General features: G+C 35.5%; 1 protein-coding gene across 2 annotated transcripts in view; it reads right to left on the bottom strand.

Moving 5' to 3' along the window:
* The window catches only part of LOC136039351 (fatty acyl-CoA hydrolase precursor, medium chain-like), a 141,876-nt gene extending 126,971 nt beyond the window's left edge, over positions 1–14,905 (bottom strand). Inside the window, exons 1-2 of one of the 2 annotated variants that reach the window (XM_065723011.1) lie at positions 14,478–14,905; positions 7,172–7,331 (exon numbers count right to left, since the gene is read on the bottom strand). In XM_065723011.1, the coding sequence (XP_065579083.1) occupies positions 7,172–7,331; positions 14,478–14,765 (448 nt within the window). In that variant the 5' untranslated portion in view covers positions 14,766–14,905. The remainder of the gene's footprint in view (positions 1–7,171; positions 7,332–14,477) is intronic. The other variant, XM_065723012.1, reaches the window with a different exon arrangement.
* Positions 14,906–23,636: the final 8,731 nt, after the last annotated feature.

Here is a 23,636-nt window from a genome sequence, read left to right as displayed (position 1 = left end):
GGAATTTGCTATATCTGAAATAAGCCGTACTTACAGTATGTCGATCTTTCTTACGAAACAGATGAGCCATGCCTAATAAAAACAAAAGCACAGGGGCGCAATAAGCGTTATAAATCATGCACAAACCGTTGCGGTTGTAACGGCTTTTGTTTGGGGATATTTTTCCGTAAGCGACGCGTAGGTTTTTCACGGCTTGATTCACTAGGGATGAACAGGTAGTGGAAAGTATTGGGCCGAAACACAGACCAAGCCAACTAACTAAAGAAGAACGTGGTAGAACTGCAGTCCCAGCAACGAATGGAGCGACCGCATAAGGGCTATTTAAACAAATAAACTCGCATTTAGACGCATTAACTGACAGTCCAATCTTAGATAGTTCATTGGTTAATATAGTAAAATTAGAAAGCAATCCACGGCGAGTCCGGGCAACAAGAAGAACGTCATCTGCATATGTAATAGAAGACAAACCAATATTACCGTAAAAAACAGAACTTCTAAGGGGACGCAGGCACGATGCAAGCACGCATTTGAATATACTAGGAGACAATACGGCACCTTGCCGAACTCCATAATTAATTTTTACCGGGTATGTGCCGTCAAGTAAAGTTTTAACTTGGTAACTTCAAGCTGCAATCAAACAGTTCGTGGTAACGAACTGTAGTAAGGAGCGACCCGGCTCAATAGTAACCAAAACTCTAAAAAATGGAATTTTGATACCAATAGCTACATCAGAAGAATTGCGTTTTAATGCTGATTTTAAATATATAAGTTTAATCTTACCCGTCAAAAGTTACGAGCCTGAGAAAATTTGCCTTATTTTATAAAATAGGGGAAAACAACCCCTAAAAGTCATAGAATCTTAACGAAAATCATATCATCAGATTCAGCGTATCAGAGAACCCTATTTTAGAAGTTTCAAGCTCCTATCTACAAAAATGTGTTTATTTGTTTGTTTTGTTGTTGTTTTTTCCCCCAGGGGTGATCGTATCGACCCAGTGGTCCGAGAATCTTGCGAGAGGGCTCATTCTAACGGAAATGAAAAGTTCAGTGCCCTTTTTAAGTTAACGAAAAATCGGAGGGCACCTAGGCTCCCTCCTACGCTAATTATTTTCCCAAAGTCACCGGTTCAAAAATTCTGAGATAGCCATTTTATTCAGCGTAGTCAAAAAACCTTATAACTATATTTTTGGCGACGACTTACTCCCCACAGTCCCCGTGGGAGGGGCCACAAGTTACAAACTTTGACCAGTTACATATAGTTACATATAGTAATGGTTGTTTGGAAGAGTACAGACGTTTTCGGGGGGATTTTTAGGTTGAGAAGAGGGGGATATGTTGGAGAAACTTTCCTTGGAGAAATTTGTCATGGGGGAAGAAAAGTTTCATGAAGGGAGAGCAGGATTTTCTAGCATTATTTAAATAAAAACAATGAAAAAATAAATATGAAAAAGTTTTTTAAGGAGAAGCATTAAAACTTAAAACGAACAGAAATTATTACGTGTATGATGGGCTCACCTCCTCCTAATACCTCGCTCTTTACGCTAAAGCATTTTTAGTAATTTCAACTATTTATTCTACGGCTTTTGTGATTCAGAGGTCATTTTTAAGAAATTGGGACACGATTTAAGCTTTAGTGTAAAGAGCGAGGTACTGACGAGGGGGTGAATCCCTTCATATACGTAATAACAACATGAGAATATAGAAGTTCGTTACGTAGGCTAATTTGTAAGTTAAGTATATCAATTACTAATAAACATTTGTAAAAAATAAAAGTTCTAGTTGCCTTTTTAAGTAACCAAAAAATCGGAGGGCAACTTAGCCTCCTCCCCCGCTTCTTTTTTTCTCAAAATCACTCGATCAAAACTACAAGAAAGCCAATTATCCAACGAAATAAATATGCAATTTTTGTTTTAGTTATTCATCTGCGGAGAGCCAAAATCAAAACATGCACTGATTCAAAAACTTTCAGAAATTAAATAAAAAAACAAGTATTTTTAACTGGAAGTAAGGAGCGACATTAAAACTTAAAACGAACAGAAATTATTTCGTATATGAAAGGGCCCCGCTGTTTCCTAATCAATGCCCCGCTGTTTACGCTAAAGTTTTTTACTGTTTTAAAAAGTAGAATTAAGAGAAGGAGTCAGACTTTAGCGTAAAGAGCGGGGTGTTGATGAGGAAGCAGTCCTTTCATATACGAAGTAATTTCTGTTCGTTTTAAGTTTTAATGTCGTTCCTTACTTCCCATTCAAAAAACTTGTTGTTTTTTTTATTTAATTACTAAAAAATCGATGTGGCTTGATTTTGGATGGCCATATTAAAAATATTTCGAATTTACTAAAGCCTAGTTGTGGGAACCGAAAATGTTTATTCGGCCCTACTTGACATTCAGTTTTCTCAGCTTGATGGCTTAATAACTCCGACTCTCGAAATTACAATCAATCTGTCAAATTGGGCTACTGTTAAGTCTCTGTCAAACATGTTTCAGCTTGAGTGCAATAAGATTGAATGATGTGGGATATAAGTTCATAATATCTCATCTCACACGCTGTGCTGCTTAGATTTAAATTTTTCCACGCTAAGATTTTGAGTCTGGACTGCAACAGCAAAGGAAATGAGAGAACAATGTTCCAATCTGTGGACAAAAATTCTGTTTTTGCTTTTAAAGTATTCAAGTGCTAAATACATGTGTATTTTAGTACGCTTCTAGCTATGTGTGCCATTGCCCATTGAACAAACACCCAATTAGTTACCCAATTAAATTCATTGATAAAATAATAGAAAATAGACGTATTGAACATAATAATAGGGTTATTGGAGTTTCGCAGTCTTCTGCAATAACGTGTCTAAAAGTTTCATTTTTTTTGCCTTATGTACCTTTTTTGGGAGAGATACTTACACGAATTTTACGTAAAGATAATATTTATACATTTTTCCAATCGGTGAGACCAATAGTTTAGTTTCCTTAATTCCAAGAAGGATTTAACCCGAGGAAATTCAGTTAGTGTGGTGTATAAAATTCATTCCTTGTTCTTGTGGGAGGTTTTATATTGGTAGAAATTACCAACAATTTCATGAAAGATTTATTGAGCATAAATCTCAATAGAAAAAACCCTACAATTAAACAAGCCTCCTGAAACTTTTGTTTCGGCTCTGGTTGAACATGTGTTCTTTCATCCTGAACATTTTGTACAATTTGATGAGGCCAAGGCTATTTCCATTGATAGAGGTTTTTGTCAGTGGGCGAGGGAGGCTGTAGAAACTAGGAAATATATGTTTGCTAATCTTTCAATAAATAGAGACACGGGAAATTTAAATGTTAACCCAATTTATGATAGCCTTTTGAATTATGAATCAATAGTCAATAAGTGAATTAAGATTTTATATAATCATCAGGGAACGAGATTACCTACAAGACCAACAAGAATTGCTTAAAAAATATGTAACAAGAGGATTTTATCGCAACAGAATATTTAACTTCATTTCAATTTTTACACTTTTTCGCTTAGTCATTTTGGTGTTCTGATCAAAGTAGCTCTGTTCCCTACGTGGATTGGTTGCGACAATTGTATTTTATTAATAATTGTGGTATTTTTATTTAGTTTTAGTTTTTTCTCATCTTTGTTTCTCTTGTGCTGAGGACGCTCAGTTTACATACAAGCGAAATGTCCGCTCTTTAATCATTCATCTTTTAATTCTACTGGCCGCAGTCTCGTTCGTTGTCTTTTCGTTGAGTTTTATCTCTCTTTATCTCTCTCTTTATCTCTCTCTTTATCTCTCTTTATCTCTCTCTTGTTGTTTGTCATGGCTGGCCATTTCGGCTTAAGAACTTTCATTTCAATTGTCCATTGGGACGGGTAACCCCAATATTAGAAAAATAAAATAAAAATGAGTACCAAATAAAGCTAAAATACATTTAATGATATTATGGCTATCGCCCCCCCCCCTATAATTTAGAAATAATTTAGAAAATTTAGAAAACGATGTAGAAAATGATGATATATGTCTAACCTAAGTGAAACCTGTCAGTGATTGCAAAATGTTGAGTATGATAAGCGAAAAAAATTCGAATTATTGAGCACTGAATTTTGTTAGCCTTCATTCAAAACATTCATTTCCTCCACACCGCCCATTTGAGATATTGCCTTGTGTAGAATTTTACAAGGCATGATAAGAAAATTACCTGCCTTGGGGTGTAAAACTGTATTTCACTTAATATTCATAGTCGAGACGTAATCAAACCGACACACTCCTGTACCTGATCCCTTGGCTTTACTGTTGAAATATCCCATCACTTGAAATAATTAATTAAACGACCTTCAGACAAGAGCCTAGGGAGTCTATAAAATGCAGCTAAACAGTCGTGTTTAAGCTAATAGAGATATATCTTTGATTAATACTCCGAATACAAATTTTGGATAAATTAGCTTTTCAAGACGTTCAAGACAATTTTTTGCTCAAACGCAGCCCAGCAGTAAAACCCAGAGATCAGATTACACATTGTTTTCTTTAAGGTTGTCCCCTTGTCCATAGTCTCGGTAATTTTTCCTTCCTAGGCTTTCGCAGTCCGAACGATTCTTTAAAAAACCAGACTTCGGGGATGACAAAGAAAGGTCAAACAGGGCTACAACCAACAGGTTTTCTAGCATATAAATGAAAACATTGCCGAAAAACTCCTCAATGAGCGACATAGTATCTGCAAAATTTTTGTTCTGACGATTATTTGATAAGGTAATGCATAATATTTTCTTTTTTTAGAATTTAACCTTTAAATGTCCAATTTAGATGGAAAATAGACCTAAGGTAACAATATCGATCATTTTTCAAATATTTGTACAGATTTTGACGTGTGAGGTTATCTAAAACTTGGCTTATCTAATTGCAGCTCCGGTCCTCTCTTTAAATTCTTAAATTACTTAATAATTACACTTGATGATTAACACTCATCTCAAAGTAAATCATTCTGGAAAGGTTTGGGTGCTCGGAAAAAAAAAATCAGTAAACAAGAATTCAGAGTTCTATTAAAAATTCAACCTAACGGGAAAAATATGGTGGAAAAGTTAGTATTTTTAAAGGGACTACATTTACATGGTTTACTTCAGATCACTCACTTCGTATTTACTGGAGTTCATCTCTGAAAATTAGCATGGCTAATTTATTAGTTTTTGAAATTTGGCTAAGATTGTATGATGGGTACTTAAGCATTATACGAGAAACACTTGAGAAGTGAAGTTTGGTTAATGCTAATGAAATCTATCTAAGTAAGATAAAAATATAATAGTTTAGTAACAAATTTGGGCAATGTATTTGCAAATTACGGGGGGGGGGAGCATAGCATATATTATATAGGTAACCTGGAAAAACCTATTCTAACCTAACCAAAATACCAACTAAAAATTTAACTATAATATAGCTATCCATGGTCAGACACTATATTCTATCACTATACATTGCAAACTAATTGGGGTAAAAACCGGGTAATGTCTCGAGCGTTTCTCGTATAATACGTAAGTACCGTAAAATTTTTATTTTGATCTTTCTTTTTCTTCTGCAAAACAGATTATTTTTATTATTTTCTTGCCACATTTTGTACAGATTACACGTTTTACGAGTTTTACAGTTTATGTGTTGTACAGTTTGATTTTAGTTTTAATGGGCTCTATGAGAAATTCTACTTTTAGAATAACGACTTTTAGCTGCAAAACCATGGAACAACAAACATTGCCGACAATTTTACGGCACAATTTGTGTATAGGTAGCACAAGTTTAAAAGGGAAGCAGGATCTGAAGATTATCAATGTATAGACGAGTGGGTAATGAATACTAGGAGACACGGTCGTATCCATAGGTTTCGAGGGTTTGAACCCCCCACCCCTCCCGAAAATTTTTTCTGATTCGTATAAAGTTGTTTTTGTATTCCCCCCCCCCCTGAAAAACGACCCTTCTTGGTTGTTTACAGCAAAAATATATTTGCTGTATATCTTTGGTCGTTTAAAAGGTGAAGATAGTAGAAGGTGCCTTATTCGGTCAATCACCAGAACGTTGAAAGCAATGCATAAAATAAAGAAATGCGTTCTTAAAAGTGTCTAAACCCGACATTCTGGAAGGGGCACAGACCGAATGTCCTCCTTTCCGCATTTACCTGGAATAATTAGCCCTAGACACGCTGTTTTATATGGAAATTTTACCACTAAGGATAATGTGTCTGAAAAATGGCATTCTTGAAAACTTTTACGGCAGAAAAATATCAATTGAAACCAATGCATAACAATTCAAGTCTGTATATAATTTTATGAAACTTCAATTGAGTCACCTCAGATGAATGAAGCCGAAAAATACATTCCTATGTAAGCAATTTATTTGTGCGGACTAGGCTACTTGTATTTTCAAAATGAAGAGTACCACGCAGCCTTACGGCCTATGAAACTGGAAAGGTGAGTAGATAGCTATCCAACAAGTCTATATTGATCGACTGGAAGACCTTAGATCTTCAATTTCATTATAATGTTAGGACCCTTTGGCCCATAATTGTCATTTTTTGTCGAAATCGGTAGAAACTGTCACTTTACTGCGGTATGATCACTTTCGCGTCAACCTTGTCATATCTAGAACATTGTTTACAGAAACAAAAATTTTTGCTGAAAATGGTTTGAAACTTAAAAGTAGTTTGAAAACTTTTGTATGATAAATTTATGATTGTAATGCAATGTTTTTCATGCGCTTTTTTATCTTATTGAGAGCGCTGATGTTTCCTTGAAGACGGGTTCTGGATATGATGCAAAATAGGTTGCCAAATGTAAAAAGTATGTTTTTACTATACCCTTGTCAACTGTCATTGTAAAGTAAATAGAAATTTTTGAACAATTCATTAGGTAACATTAATCATAAATAACAAAAATAAGTTTTTGAAAACAGAAGTTGGTTCCAGAACTTTTCATAATTCTTCCATCAACGTACACCAGCGTTTCGAACTCCCATATTCATGTCAGGCTCTTCAATCGAAACATAGCAGTAAATTATTTTACGACGCAATGTCAAGTGCACCTTTCAGTACTTTCCCATCACCACTTAAAATTGTGATTTATGTTTATGCACCAATATTTTCTCTTCTCCTGTCTTTTGGCAAAGCTGTCATGTCAGATGCAAGAAAAGAAACGTCTGTAAGAGGTCTTACCTGCACCAGGAGAAATTGAGCTTGATGGAACGTAAATATTCAAGTATAAACAGTCTTCCGATCCGACAACTTGATGCTGACTGCGATCCCATTGGAGACAACCGGCCTGAAAACGGGTAGCATCTAGATCTTTTTCCCATGTTCCATATGGCAGTGGGTCCTGAAAAGGGGAAATGGACTGTTTATGTTGAAAAAAAAAATTGCCAATATGCAACACGAAATTCCAAAAGGAATTTAATAGGCTCAAAATTGGTGCTTGTTTCAAAAGATAATATGTCTTTGAAGATGACATCCTATAGCTAAATAAAACAAGAGCTAAGAGTTCATATGACACTTGTGACGAGGTTGGGAGAGCCAAGAGCTCACATGGCATGAGTTCTAGAAAAATTATAAGAATCAATAGATAGATCTAAAAGGAAAATTAGAGAATTAACGCCGGCCGGGATTTAAAATAAGAGCTCTGAGACACGAGGTCCTTCTAAATATCAAAACTCATTAAGATACTATCACCTATTCGTAAGTTAAAAATACCTCATTTTTTTCCAATTTTTCCTCTCCCTTGGTCGAATCTTGGTCGATGGTCGAATCGGGGGAAACGACTGTTATCAAGTCAATTTGTGCAGATCCCTGACATGCCTACCAATTTTCATCGTCCTAGCACGTCCAAAAGCACCGAACTCACCAAAGCACTAAACCCCTCCCCACAACTCCCCCAAAGATAGCGGGTTCAGTCCAGTTGTATCAATCATGTATATACGATATGTGCTTAATCTTCCCACCAAGTTTCATCCCGATCTTTCCACTCAATGGGTTTTCCAAGATTTCCGGCTTCCCCCTCCAACTCCCCCCAATGTCACCAGATCTAGTTGGGACCGAGACATGAGTTCCTTCTAAATATCAAATTTCATTAAGATCGGGTCACCTGTTCGTAAGTTAGAAATACCTCAAGTTACCTAATTTTTCCGAATTAATACCGAGCAGATTCAGTCCGGTTATGTCAATCATGTATCTAGGACTTGTGCTTATTCTTCCCACCAAGTTTCATCCCGATCTCTCCACTCCAAGCGTTTTCAAGATTTCCCTTTTTCCCTCCAACTCCCCCAATATCACCGGATACGGTTGGGATTTAAAATAAGAGCTAAAGACACGAACTTATTCTAAATATCAAATTTCAGTAAGATCCGATCACCCATTCGTAAATTAAAAATACTTCATTTTTTCAATTTTTCCTCTCCCTCCAGCCCCTCCCCCGATGATAAAATAGGGGAAACGACAGTTATCAAGTCAATTTGTGCAGGTCCCTGACACGTCCACCAATTTTCATCGTCCTAGCACGCAGAACTCGGACTCGCCAAAGCAATGGAAATCCCCCGCCCCCAACTCCCCCAAAGAGAGTAAATCCGGTCCAGTTATGTCAATCACGTATCTAGAACTCGTGCTTATTCTTCCCATCAAGTTTCATCCCGATCTCTCCACACTAAGCATTTTCCAAGATTTTCAGTTTCCAACATTTCCCTTTCCCCCTCCATCCCCCCTATGTCCCCGGATCCAATTCGAATTGAAAATGGAGCAGCAGAGAGATAACATTTTTCTATATATCGAGTTTTATTAAGATCCGATCACCTATTCGTAAGATAAAGATACCTAAATTTTCGATTTCCCATCCCTCCAGCCCCTCCAGATGGTCGAGCGGAGAAACGACTGTTATCAAGTCAATTTGTGCAGGTCCCTGACACGCCTACCAACTTTCATCGTCCTAGCACTTTCAGAAGCACCGAACTCACCAAAGCACTGAAACCCCCCCCAACTCCCCCAAAGAGAAGAGATCTAGTCCGGTTATTTCGATCATGTATCTGGGACTTGTAGTTATTCTTCCCACAAAGTTTCATCCCAATATCTCCGCTCTAAGTATTTTCGAAGATTTCCATTTTCCTCCTCCCACTCCCCCCAATGTCACGGGATCTGGTCGGAATTTAAAACAAGAGCTCTGAAGCACGACATCCTTCTGAATATCAAATTTCATTAAGATACGATCACCCGTTCGCAAGCTAAAAATACCCAAATTTTTCAATTTTTTCCGAATTAACCGTCCCTCCCTCCCTCCCGTCCAGATAGTCCAAGCGGGGAAGAGACTATTTTTAATTTAATATGGTCTGGTCCCTGTCAACTGTAGTCGTCCTAGCTTATCTGTAAGTGCCCAAAATAGCAAAACCGAGACCGACAGACAGACAGACCGACAGAAATTGCGATCGCTATATGTCACCTGGTAAATACCATAAAAAATAAAAACAAAAACAGCACGGCTCTCGAAAGTACATTACAAAACAAAGATCTTCTTAACTTGTCGTGATGAACATAGCCGCCAACGACAACAATAATTACCGAAAAGCCAACTTAAAAATCAATATGAAAAAAAAATACTCAAATAATCAGCAAAATCTCCAAAGAGAGGGTTTGTCCATTCCTCAAGCTAACACGCTAAGTGGGGTTCGATAAAGATGAAATTTTTGAATGAACTTGGAACTGTAGAGGAGGGGCTTGAGATCAAAGCTCCCTTGTATATGTACATGAGCAGCATAATCAAAAAGTGATATTTTCTTTCAGATTAAAAGATACCTTGTTTTTAAGTTCTATTTGCAAAGAGTAATCAAAAGATACGTTATATATTCTAAATAACAATATTATAAACTGTCGGTTGTATCTGAAACTCTGACGTGTTGGTACAAAGCAGGTATTTTCTACGGCGAGTGTAATTCAAATAGGTCGATTGTTTTTTGGATCCCCATAAGAGACTATGCGTTTTTTTGTGTGTTTTTTTTTTTGCCGAAAAGTAAGCGACTAAACATCATTATAAATATTACATGAAACCAATAAGTTTCATTTTTTACACGTAGTTTGGTAAATCCAACCTATTTTGTTTCACAGCTCGGGGATCGGATTAAACCTTTAAGGGACAATTTTCTGTTTTTGAAGGGGAACGGAGATATGGAGATTACAATTTTGGCGAAGGGGTAAAGTGTACTTTTCTTCCGTTCCTGGTAAAACAGTGCATGTTGAGACTTTTCTTCTTTTTTAATACTTATTATCTTTGGAGGTCTGGTTAGGATAAACGTGATATCATCTGTGGATTAAGTCCAGAGGTGTAATTTAAGGTAGAGGTAAGAGAACAATGATTTTTTTGTATTAAGGAATATTATACAAAAAAAATTAAGGGAGTTTTTTTTAATTTGAAAGTATCACTCCGTGTGACATTACTACTACACCGCCCTTCTCTGGGATGGTGGTGTTCTTGATGTCAATGCCCTTGTATACGACGTCATAGAAAGTTTTGAAACGGCCCTGTTAATATAAATAAAGCAATCCTAACACACAATGTTCATACCCCCCCCCCCCCCCGGAAGGTCTTGTGGAGAGATAGATCTATTATAGCCCAAACTAATTCAATTTGTCAACTTTTTAAGTGAAGCGAAAACAAAGCATTACCGGACCAATCGTAACTAACCAAGATTAATCAGCGTAATTGATTTATAACCGGAAGAGCCTCGAATTCTGTTGCCATTTGAATGCACTTCCCTAACCCTCTTATGATTGCTTAATTCAATGACCCTTTAACAATCATCAATTAAATAAAACCAGGAATCCATATTTACATTAAGGGTTATACAGACGAGTATTTTCATAAGGTTTGGGCAAATGAACAGTATATGTGGCAATGTTAATGCCTAGATGGAGTCCAGTTTTGAAGTTGTCCTTTTTAAACCTTTCAGCTCTAATAGCTTAATTAAAGTTAGCTATAAAATGTCCTTTTAGTTTAAGTTTTAAAAATTCTTCAAAGAAAAACAATCTTTGGAAAATACCAAACTTAGACCTCCTAGGCAGTATGCCTTGTTGATTAAGCATATAGTTTTTCAATCTGAAACTTTGCTGGGAACAATTGTTAATTTTATAAATATCTTATCCGGTTTTCTTTTAGAGCATTTTACGATGCCACACACATGAAGCAGCTATGTAGAAACTTATTCCCGCTTCCAAAAAAAGGCAAAATACCAAGAGAATCATATGAAAAATGTAAAACTATAAGTAAGACTGAATTTTTTTTATTAATTTCCGAGGGAGCTTTGGCCCAGAGACCACACATATGTGTCAATTATATGTTTTTTGTATCATTTTTCGAATGACTGCCTTACAGTCCAGTCATTTTATGTGCCCTATGTTTTCATCAACATTTTTGTTGTACATTTTTTTGTTTTTATCCATTGGCTTAATCCATTTATTCAATTTCGATAAATGAACCAGTGTATAACATAATCAGAGGATTTAAAATCTTTTTCTAACTCTACAACCGTTTTAATCTTAAAACGCAATATCTTGCACCATATTTACAATTGGCTACAAAATTTTTGCTGAAGCACTACTTTACACACTTGTATTTCAAGTAACTGAAAAAAAAAATTCCAAAATCCCTCCAAGGAATCATTTCTGGAAGCATTAAGGTTACCAGACGACGACCCAGATGAATCATTCATGAAATAATGAAAGCCCATAAAAACATGTTCCCAGCAAAAAAAAAACTGGGGGTCAATACATAGACTATCCTTAATTTTTCCTTCTCTGTGCTTAAAAAGTATCTTGTTTTAACTTTTTTTTCTTTGAGACTCTTCCGTTTTCACAGTTTTTCCAAAAGTGTTCCAAGTTTTTTAATTCATGCGAGTCTATATCACCTCGAGGACCGATAAATCGCACTCTTTACGATCCATTCTCCCGTGCAACAAATAACTCGAATATTTCCCCGTCCTTAGCAGCAGCCTTCTTAATAGGCGTGAAAATAATTAGGCAATAAAATGAGGTAAACGCGAAATGACAGTAGGATATGCATGAAGAATACATGCAAACTTTAAGTGCATGGTGGCGGGCTTCGGGGCATCAGCCGACCTCATATATTGGATAATTTCTGTTCGCCTTAAGTTTGGACGTTGCTCTGTACTCTCAATTAAAAAGAAAAAACTTTCTAATTGAATATTTTTTCAGCTTTTAACGTCAAATGGAGGACAGTATCAAATAGGAGTTCTTCCGTTCTTTTCGTGATTAAATTATAAAAAGAAACCCCAAATGAAAGTAATGAGCCAAAATAAAAACAAACAGAACTGATCCTGTCTCGTAGGGAGCTGCCAACCCTCAACCCCGCTCCCTTGCACGCTAAAGTTTGACTAGAGCTTTCACTGAAACATTTTAGTGTATTATGTGTATAGCCAACAGGAATTCTAAGTGTGTTGCTTAGCGATTACCTCTCAATCATTGGATCTGAAGATTTATTTTGTTCAAAACAAATGCGAATGAATAAGCCTTTTCACTGTCAAACATCTGAGAACATGTAAATCAAATTTAGTAACATTACTCTTTTGCCACAGCATTTGTTCTTGAAACATGGAGAAAACTTATATTTTAGCACTAAGAGGGGAGGGGGTTGCCGGCCCCCATGTATACAAGCGAAATTCTTTTCGTGTTTAAGATTTAATATCACTCTTTAATTTCCTTTGGAAAAAGGCTTTTATAAGCTCTGTTTGTGTGTAACACTACGTCAGAGTATTTCAGTGACTTTACTTGCTGAAGTATTACCTTTTATATTTCAATAGTTTTCTAGATTTCAATAAAAATGTAGCTAACAAACGAATCTTTCTACAATTCAAACTTTCTCGTTCGGACAATCGTTCTGACTTCCAGAGTCACAACTTGTTTTGCCATAATCTACATCTTTCAACATTATGAGACCATCAATTTTATTCGAAGTCCCCATTACTGTAATTTTGAGTGAGCTTAAAGAGTAGGAGGGCATATAGCTTTTTTAATGGTAACTCTTGGGCCTAGAATATGGCTTCTGCATAATTTGTTTCTCTGCGTGAAAAGCGGATGGTCTTTAGATCCTACAGTTCTTTGCAAAAATTAGAAAATTCACATACGATCCAAATTACCCCCAACCGAATTAAACACACCCATAATACACCCAACTTTATTATGTAGCTTAGTGACAATTTTTTGTTCAAAATTAAACTGAAAAATAAAAAATAAAATTCGTCCAAGTGTACATAGGCTACATCGTAAATTTCCAAAAGCGACGATTACCAAACTTGATGAATATGTCTTAAGGATTTTGAGACATAGTGTATGCAATAAATCAGTTCCAAATTCTAGACCTCATACCAGAATATTAAATAGATTCAAATTTTAAAATCTTATGAGCAGAGGAAACTGAAAAGCACTTTAGAACTTAATTTAAGATGAAACTCCGAAATCTTATTGGCTGTTCACAATACATGTTCTGTATTATTATTCAAGTTATATTTACTTGAATTTTATAAAAAAAAAACTGTTTCAGTTCAAGCATTTAAAAAATTAAATTTTTTTTTAAAAATTATCCCCTTTCATTGAGCAAAAGTATTAGATATTGCCCTGTCTTAAACAGGTTGATTATGCTTTCAAAATTTGGAGGATGGTTCCTTTGGCAATTCTTTTCACTTATAGATAGATTATTATTGTATCTTTTTGTTTGAAATTTCAATGATTTATCACGATTCTAACAACATTAAAACCTTCTTAACGTCTTACGTTCGTTCAGGCAATAACCAACTTTATGCAAACCTGATGCCTTTGGATAACTTTTTACACATGTTCAGAGCATTTTTATTTAAGTAATTTTTTGAAATCTATAAGCTTCTATGTATATCAAAGAAAAGAATACCATTTCAAATAATACGAAGTCTTTAACAAAACTCATAGATATCATTAACGTTATTAATTTTTGGAGCCACTAGGCCCCATTCCCCTTTCCTCTGCATAGGCTCTTCAATCGGCGTATATCAACGGTACTTGAAATAAAATATCTGTGATTCCAGTTTATTAAACAAGTAAACTACAAAGAAATATATTATGCGTTATTTTCAGCAAATAGAAAAAGAAATTAAGATTTTGGTATAGTTAATAAAAGTGACTTAGCTTAGTTAAATATAATTTCCATTATAATTCAGAATTTGGTTCAAAAGTGTCATAGTTTTTTTTCTCATATGATTTTTTATCAGCCATTTTCTTTTCTATGGTTGTTTCAAAACGATTTAACCTAAGAAACGGGGCACTTTCAATCTAAAAATGGATCATTATATTGTTTCTTGAAAATAAGGCATTATTAGGTACCTATTTTTGTTTTCAATTTGTAGTTAAAACGCTATGGATAAAACCAGGTCTATCGGTCGCATAAAAAATAGATTTATTTCAAAGACAAGCGTCACCTATTCTAATACAAAAATTACGTTACCTTCCATCTTCTCTCGTTTATTGGTGGTTTAGCGTAAGGTATACCCTTAAAAGCTGCATAATACCGAGGCCCACTATTTGGTGTACCATCTGGGTTAGGAACAATTCCATCCTGATTTGCTACTTCCACTGAACCCAAAACTCTGCCTAGTTTAGTGTTTACAACAACCCCTGCTGAAGAGATAACACTAAACGAGAAATTTAATACACAGAGGAAGATCGCACATTTGGGCACTATTTGGTGCATCACGGATCGAGTCTCTTCTTTCACTGATCTTCCACAACACATGTTACATTTATTGGAGTAGGGATAATTATCCTAGCGCGGGAGTAGGTTGGTTTCCGCGTGCTTAGGAATTGATGCAAATGTTACTACAATTAAAGATTATCTGAATTTTAAATGACCACTGGAGCTTTATCTTCAGTACTAGACAGATTGCGTCCAAGAAATATTCTCCTTAAATGTGACTAAACTTTGGCACTTCTACAGATAAAAAGAAAAATAAATTATTCTTTCAAATGAAAGTAAAGTTTAATATTAAAACGGACGGAATCTAATCGTGTAAGAGAGGGTAGCCATTCCTCTGCCTCCTTTTTTTGCGACAAAGTGAGCTTACTTTTATTGTGGAGTTTCAAAGTAACGAACAGGGAAGGGGGTCAGAGATGCAGCAGCACCATTCATATATAGGATGGTATTTATTCGTTTTAAATTTTAACACCTCAATTCGCCACTCTTTCTAAATTTAACTTCTATTAATTTCTAATGTATCATTGAGGGTTAAACCTAAAAAGGGATGGGTGGAATGACCTTCAAAAAATCCTTTCTTCACAGTTAAATTTCAATTATGAATGAAAATTTTTCGAGAATGATGGAATGCAATGGGGAATCTTACCATTAAAATTAAAAAATATTTTATTTTACACTCTAAATATTTCGGTGTTAGAATGGAGGTTCTATCATCTCAGCATCCTTATCGTAAAGCTTTGTTTAATTTTTCTTAGTTAAAGTAGGTCATGGGAATTTATTCTTCACCTCCGTATTAATCCGAAGAGCCTCCCTTGAGTATTTGCAACAAAAAAAAAGAAAAACACACACACACACAAGAAAAGCCAATTTGTAGTCGCTGTCCACAGATCCCTCCACTGTCCTTTTAAAACAGTTCGTGGTAACAACGTGTATGTAAGTAGCGACCTGGCTCAATATTAACTCTAAAAACGAAATTTTTATATCAATAGCTGCATCAAAAGATTTGAATTTTTATATTGATTTTAAATATGTGAGTTTCATCTAGTTTAGTCTTACCCATAAAAAGTTACGAGCTGAGAAAATTTGTCTTATTTTTGAAAAAGGAGAAAACACCCTCTAAAGGTAATAGAATCTAAATGAAAATCACTTTATCAGATGCAGCGTATCCAAAAACCCTACTGTAGAGGTTTCAAGGTCCAACCTGCAAAAATGTAGACTTTTGTATTTTTTGCCAGAAGAAAGATCACGGATGCGTGTTTATTTTATTTTTTTCTAAGGATGACTATACTGACCCAGTGTTCTGAGAGTTTCACAAGAGGGTTCATTCTAACGGAAATTAAAAGTTCTAGTGTCCTTGTTCAGTGACCAAAAAATTGGGGAGCAACTAGGCCCCCTCTCATGCTCATTTTTTCCAAAAATCACCCGATCATGATTTTGAGATATCTATTTTGTTCAGCATAGTCGAAAAAACTAATAACTATATCTTTGAGGACGACTTAATCTACCACAGTCCCCGGGGGAATGGCTGCACGTCGTGAACTTTACCCATTGTTTACATATAGCATTGGCTATTGGGAAGTATACAGATGTTTTCAGGGGGATTTTTTCTGGTGGGCAGTTTGGGCGAGCATCAGACATTATCACGTATATGAGGGGGTTCGTCCCCTCCTCAATACCTCACTCTTAACGCTAAAGTATTTTTAGTAATTTAAAAGAGCTATTTATTATAGTTAAACTGCCTTAGTGATTCCGAGGTTATTCTTAAGGAATTAGAAGAAAATTCAAATTTTAGCTCAAAGAGCGATGTATTGACGAGGGGGCAAGCCCCCTCATATACGTAATGGAAATACGTAATAAGAATATAGAAATTCATTATGTAAGTTAACTCGTAAGTTACGTATATTTACTACCAATAAAAACGTTCGTAAATAAAACTGAAAGTTCTATTGGTCATTTTAAGTCACCAAAAAAATTGGAGGGCCAGTAAATCCTCTCCACTACCTCTTTTTTCTCAAAATCATCCGATCAAAATTTTGAACAGGCCATTTAGCCAAAAAATAAAATAATTATGCTAATTTAGTTTTAATTATTTATGTACGGTTAGTTAAAATCAAAACCTGCATAATTCAAAAACGTTGAGGAATTAAACCAAAAAAGAGATTTTTAACGGAAGGTAAGGAGCGACATTAAAACTTCAAACGGACAGAAATTATTCCATATATGAAAGTGGCTGTCCCCTCCTCAGCGCCCCACTCTAAAGTTTTACGCTAAAGTTTGACTCTTTTTCACAACTCTAATTTTAAAACTTTAGCGTAAAGAGCTGGGCATTGAGGAGGGGACAATCCCTTTCATATACGGAATAATTTCTGCTAGCTAGTGGCTGATTAAAAATATTCTTTTTACCAAATACCTTTAAAAACATTTCAATAACAAAAAATCTATTTCTTAAAGCAAATACGCATCAAAAAGCCTTTTCATTTTTGAGGGACTGTAAAAAATAGTTTATACATAATTCTACTGGCATTTGCGTTTGAGCACCCATTCTTGAAAAGCTTTGGGCGAAAATCTTGTGCAAATAAATTCTGTTTGTTTTAAGTTGTGATTTTGCTCTCAACTTTCGTTTCAAGAAAACTTTGTTTTTTTTTTTTTTTTTTTTTGCTTGTTCTTAATATCATACACATTATTACTGTAAATATCTGGGGACCTTACACCTCATCTACCTTTACCGTTTCCTTACATTAAAGTCTAACATATTTTAACATTGGTCCTTGCTTTGCTTTCAGTTGAAAAAAAAAAAAAATTGTCAATACTTGTCAGTACTCAAGGCTGTAGTATGAAAGGGGCCAGGATCACTTTGGCCCTATAATGGCCCAAACTTTGATCAGATTTTCAGTCACTTTATTTAATTAATATTCTCCAATGTGAATATTGGAAGCTACAGTGATAACAGTGGTCAAATATGGCTCTGAAGCATGGGCGCTCCGAAAAGCAGATGAAAATTTACTAGATATTTTCTGGAGAAATTGCCGGAGAGATTGCTCTGGGTACCCGGCAGACTGATCGTATTTCAAACAGTAGGTAGTATGAAAAATGTGGTTCAATCCCGCTTTCTAGGGCTATAATGAAAGAAAGGTTGAGATGGCTAGGCCACGTTCTATGGAGGAAGGATGACAGATTACCGAAGATTGTCCTTTTTGGCCAACCGTCTGGGGCTACACGGAAAGCAGGTCGTCCTTGTCTGGGTTGGCAAAGTTTCTGAAATTGGGGTATACTTGTAAAAGCAGTGTAAAAAGCATATTTTGAGGTTCAAGGCGAACTCAAAACCCGAAATTTGATTAATTCTGACGTTGTTTAGTTCTGTCAGATCAGTAGGTAAACGTAGCTCTATACTTTTCATTGCAAAACTTATTTCATAGATAAAGTTTTTCGAATTCATTTCTGTTCTTTTTAAATTGGAAAGCTTTTTTATTAGTTAAAAAAAGGCATATTTGTAAACCTTTTTTTCTGTTTTCTTTTTCCTTAAGAATGAAGATCTTTGCTTGCTATTTATATTTTGGTAAATTATTTTGTTAATAATAATTGTGCTATGAGACTTTGGATGGATATGTATACTACCACCACTACTAATAACTCACTGCAGCACCAAGCCGCCTGAGGCCAACACAGCTACGCACGCTCCTCCTCCAACCTGATTTATTTAAAGTCTTTCTCTTTACATCCTCCCAGGAAGTTCCCATTTCCTTTAAATCTTTATTTATGACATCCTTCCAACCCAGACAAGGACGACCTGCTTTCCGTGTAGCCCCAGACGGTTGGCCAAAAAGGACAATCTTCGGTAATCTGTCATCCTTCATCCGTAGAACGTGGCCTAGCCATCTCAACCTTTCTTTCATTATAGCACTAGAAAGCGGGATTGAACCACATTTTTCGTACAACCTACTGTTTGAAATACGGTCAGTCAGCTGGGTACCCAGAGCAATCTCTCCGGCAATTTCTCCGGAAAACATCTAGTAAATTTTCATCTGCTTTTGCGGAGCGTCCATGCTTCAGAGCCATATTTGACCACTGTCATCACTGTAGCTTCCAATATTCTCATTGGAGAATATTAATTAAATAATTTGACTGAAAATATGACCAACTTTTGGGCCATTATAGGGCCAAAGTGATCCTGGCCCCTTTCATGCTACAGCCTTGAGTACTGACAAGTATTGACAAGTTTTTTGTTTTGTTTTTTTTTCAACTGAAAGCAAAGCAAGGACTAATGTTAAAATTTGTTAGACTTTAATGTAAGGAAACGGTAAAGGCAGATGAGGTGTAAAGTCCCCAGATATTTACAGTAATAATGTGTATGATATTAAGAACAAGCCAAAAAAAAAAAAATGCAAAGTTTTCTTGAAACGAAAGTTGAGAGCAAAATCACAACTTAAAACAAACAGAATTTATTTGCACAAGATTTTCGCCCGAAGCTTTTCAAGAATGGTTGCTCAATCGCAAATGCCATTAGAATTATATATAAACTATTTTTCCCAGTCCGTCAAAAATGAAAAGGCTTTTTGATGCGTATTTGCTTTAAGAAATAGATTTTTTGTTATTGAAATGTTTTTAAAGATATTTGGTAAAAAGAATATTTTTAATCAGCCACTAGCTAGCAGAAATTATTCCGTATATGAAAGGGATTGTCCCCTCCTAAATGCCAAGCTCTTTACACTAAAGTTTTAAAATTAGAGTTGTGAAAAGGAGTCAAACTTTAGCGTAAAACTTTAGAGTGGGGCGTTGAGGAGGGGACAGCCACTTTCATGTATGGAATAATTTCTGTCCGTTTGAAGTTTTAATGTCGCTCCTTACCTTCCGTTAAAAATCTCTTTTTTGGTTTAATTCCTCAACGTTTTTGAATTATGCAGGTTTTGATTTTAACTCACTGTACATAAATAATTAAAACTAAATTTGCATAATTATTTTATTTTTTGGCTAAATGGCTTGTTCAAAATTTTGATCGGATGATTTTGAGAAAAAAGAGGTAGTAGAGGGGGTTTACTGGCCCTCCAATTTTTTTGGTGACTTAAAATGACCACTAGAACTTTCAGTTTTATTTACGAACGTTTTTATTGGTAGTAAATATACGTAAATTATGAGTTAACTTACATAATTAATTTCTATATCCTTATTACGTATTTCCATTACGTATATGAGGGGGCTTGCCCCCTCGTCAATACATCGCTCTTTGAGCTAAAATTTGAATCTTCTTCTAATTCCTTAAGAATAACCCCGGAATCACTAAGGCAGTTTAACTATAATAAATAGCTCTTTTGAAATTACTAAAAATACTTTAGCGTTAAGAGTGAGGTATTGAGGAGGGGAAGAACCCCCTCATATTCGTGATAATGTCTGATGCTCCCCAAACTGCCCACCAGAAAAGTCCCCCCTGGAAACATCTGTATACTTCCAAAAAGCCAATGCTATATGTAAACAATGGGTAAAGTTCACGACGTGCAGCCATTCCCCCGGGGACTGTGGTAGATTAAGTCGTCCTCAAAGACATAGTTATTAGTTTTTTCGACTATGCTGAACAAAATGGATATCTCAAGATTATGATCGGGTGATTTTTGGAAAAAATGAGCATGAGAGGGGGCCTAGTTGCTCTCCAATTTTTTGGTCACTGAACAAGGACACTAGAACTTTTAATTTCCGTTAGAATGAACCCTCTTGTGAAACTCTCAGAACACTGGGTCAGTATAGTCATCCTTGGAAAAAAATAAAACAAACACGCATCCGTGATCTTTTTTCTGGCAAAAATACAAAAGTCTACATTTTTGCAGGTTGGACCTTGAAACCTCTACAGTAGGGTTTTTGGATACGCTGAATCTGACAAAGTGATTTTCATTTTAGATTCTATTACCTTTAGAGGGTGTTTTCTCCTTTTTCAAAAATAAGGCAAATTTTCTCAGCTCGTAACTTTTTATGGGTATACTCAAGGGAGGCTCTTCGGATTAATACGGAGGTGAAGAATAAATTCCCATGACCTACTTTAACTAAGACAAATTAAACAAAGCTTTACGATAAGGATGCTGAGATGATAGAACCTCCATTCTAACACTGAAAAATTTAGAGTGTAAAATAAAATATTTTTTAATTTTATTGGTAAGATTCCCCATTGCATTCCATCATTCTCGAAAAATTTTCATTCATAATTGAAATTTTAATGTGAAGAAAAGATTTTTTGAAGGTCGTTCCACCCATCCCTTTTTAGGTTTAACCCTCAATGATACATTAGAAATTAATAGAGGTTAAATTTAGAAAGAGTGGTGAATTGAGGTGTTAAAGTTTAAAACGAATAAATACCATCCTATATATGAATGGTACTGCTGCATCTCTGACTCCCTTCCCTGTTCTTTACTTTGAAACTCCACAATAAAAGCAAGCTCACTTTGTCGCAAAAAAAGAGGCAGAGGAATGGCTACCCTCTCTTACACGATTAAATTCCGTCCATTTTAATCTTAAACTTTCATTTGAAAGAATAATTTATTTTTCTTTTTATCTGTAGTAGTGCCAAAGTTTAGTCACATTTAAAGAGAATATTTCTTGGACGCAATCTGTCTAGTACTGAAGATAAAGCTCTAGTGGTCATTTAAAATTCAGATAATCTTTAATTGTAGTAATATTTGCATTAATTCCTAAGCACGCGGAAACCAACCTACTCCCGAGCTAGGATAATTATCCCTACTCCAATAAATGTATTCTCCAAAAACGCCTAGGTTATTAAGATAAAATTTTGAAGAAATGTAGAGAGGGATACCAAATACAATCATAGTGGTTGCTAAAAGGGAATAAAAAAAAATATCTAAGAAACAGCTAAGGGTATTGAGTTAAAAGTTTTAGGGTTGTTAAGGGGATGTTGAACGGAGGGAAGTGATTGAGAAGCAACCAGCTACCCAGTCCTTTTTATGTCCTTCTCTCCTCAACAGTGACCGAAATATTGAAATAGCTATTTTTCCAGATTAGTCTAAAGTTCTAATAATATTGCCTCCAAAGATACGATACCTCCCACAGTTCCAGGACCAAGATTGTAGTTTTGCAGCTTACCCATTGTTCACATGCAGAGTTTATCATTTGAAATGAGGCGGACTACAGTATTTTCTCCAAAGTAGTTACAGAAGCAAATCTCTTTGACTTCCTAGTCTCCAAGTGATTGACTTGATTTTTATGTGAAAGTTCAATATCAGTTAAAGAATGGCATTGGTATTGAGAGAAACAAAATTTACTTTATCTGACTGTAGTAAATTATCATAAACTAAATTTAAGCCAAACTAGCCTGCATCTCTGTTCAAAGCCAGGTTCTTGATATTTTTTAAATAGTTTTAAGATTTTTTTTTTTGTAAACGATTAAAATTTTATTCAAAATCCTAGCGTTCAACAGAGATGAGGGTGAATTAGGCTTAAAATTAATTTATGATAATTTATTGCAGATAAATAAAGTAAATTTCGAAAGTTCTAATTCCTAGTTAAATTGGAATTTCTAGTTCCCTTTTAAGAACCAAAAGTGATGGACGTCAACTAGCCCCTCCCCACCTCACTATCCCTCTTTTTACCAAACCCATCTGATTGACATTGTGTGATGGCATTTTTGTTTCAAATAGTCCAAAGAATATATAACAATGACTCCAGGGTTGACACAACCACCAGAGCCATGGGGCAAGGGCTTTAAGTTATGCCAAACAAACCAAAAGTAGAAACAATATTTTGCTCCAAGGATTTTTTCGCCAAGACAGTGGAATTCAATTCACTGGATATTTCGGTCCTATGTCCAAGGGTATAACTTAAAAAAAAAACAGCCCTAGCATCCTTACTTCAACGAAGTTTAACCAGGACTGATAAATAGAATGAAATAAGATGATAATTTTATTGAAACAAAACAGAACAAAATGATTAAATGCAAGTTTTCAAAGCTAATCTTGCGTTTTTGGCAGCTTGCCTCAAATATCTTTTTGTAACTGGTTCAATGCTATTATAAATTGGTTTAGTAAAATATTTTGGTCGCTGTTCTAAGTTTTGACCCTAGGGCATTGGAGGGGACCCATTGGATTGGTAATCGGAAGTTTTAATGCCATTTTTATGAGTCAAAGTGATCAGGGCGAAGCTATCCCCTCCCCCCCCCCCACACACACAGGTCGTGTGTGTTACAACTATCACCAAGGGTGATAGTTGTAAGTTATGCCACTGAGATATTTAAGGTTCTTATGGAAGAAATCGTTGTTTAAACTTTAGAGGTGGCTCATTTGGTTGAAATTGGAAGTTCTAGTTCACTTTTAAGAGTCAAAATTATGGAGGTTATCAAGCCCCCTCCCACATCACTACCCCTCTTTTTGCCGAACGTATCTGATTGAAATCGTGTGATGGTATTTTTGTTTAAAATAGTCTAAAGAAAGTATAACATTGACTCTAGGGTTGACACAATCGTATAAAATTCAGATGAGTCTCATTTGATTTGAAATAAGAAGTCTTAGTGCACTTTTTAAGAGTCAGAATCATTTGCCCCCCCCCCCCACGCCCATCAGTTTTTTGAACAAACATCCAAACAAAGTTTTGTGACTTCAGTTTTTTTCAGTATCGTTGAAAGGTTCAGTAATTACGCGTTTGGGGCCAAAAAATTCAGAGCATGTTGAGGGGGATTTTTGAACTTGAAGATACTATGTGCATCCCAGTTTTTAATGACCTTAGTTGCAGTATTTCATCACTGCTTAGATTGCTAAGCTGAAACATTCAGGAAATATGTATTGTGATTCTGAACTAAATCAAACAGTACCATATACACTCCGGTTTTCAAAATGTGATGGTTGCAAAATCTTAGGAATAGTTGGATACATTAAGTTGAAGCTTTCAGAAAATGATGAGGGGGATGGTAAACTAAAGCAAAAT

Source organism: Artemia franciscana, chromosome 19 (genome assembly GCF_032884065.1).
Source record: "Artemia franciscana chromosome 19, ASM3288406v1, whole genome shotgun sequence".
Classification (NCBI taxonomy): domain Eukaryota; kingdom Metazoa; phylum Arthropoda; class Branchiopoda; order Anostraca; family Artemiidae; genus Artemia; species Artemia franciscana.
The sequence above is the reverse complement of the archived record's forward strand: the minus strand, read 5'-3'. Positions and strand labels throughout refer to the sequence as shown.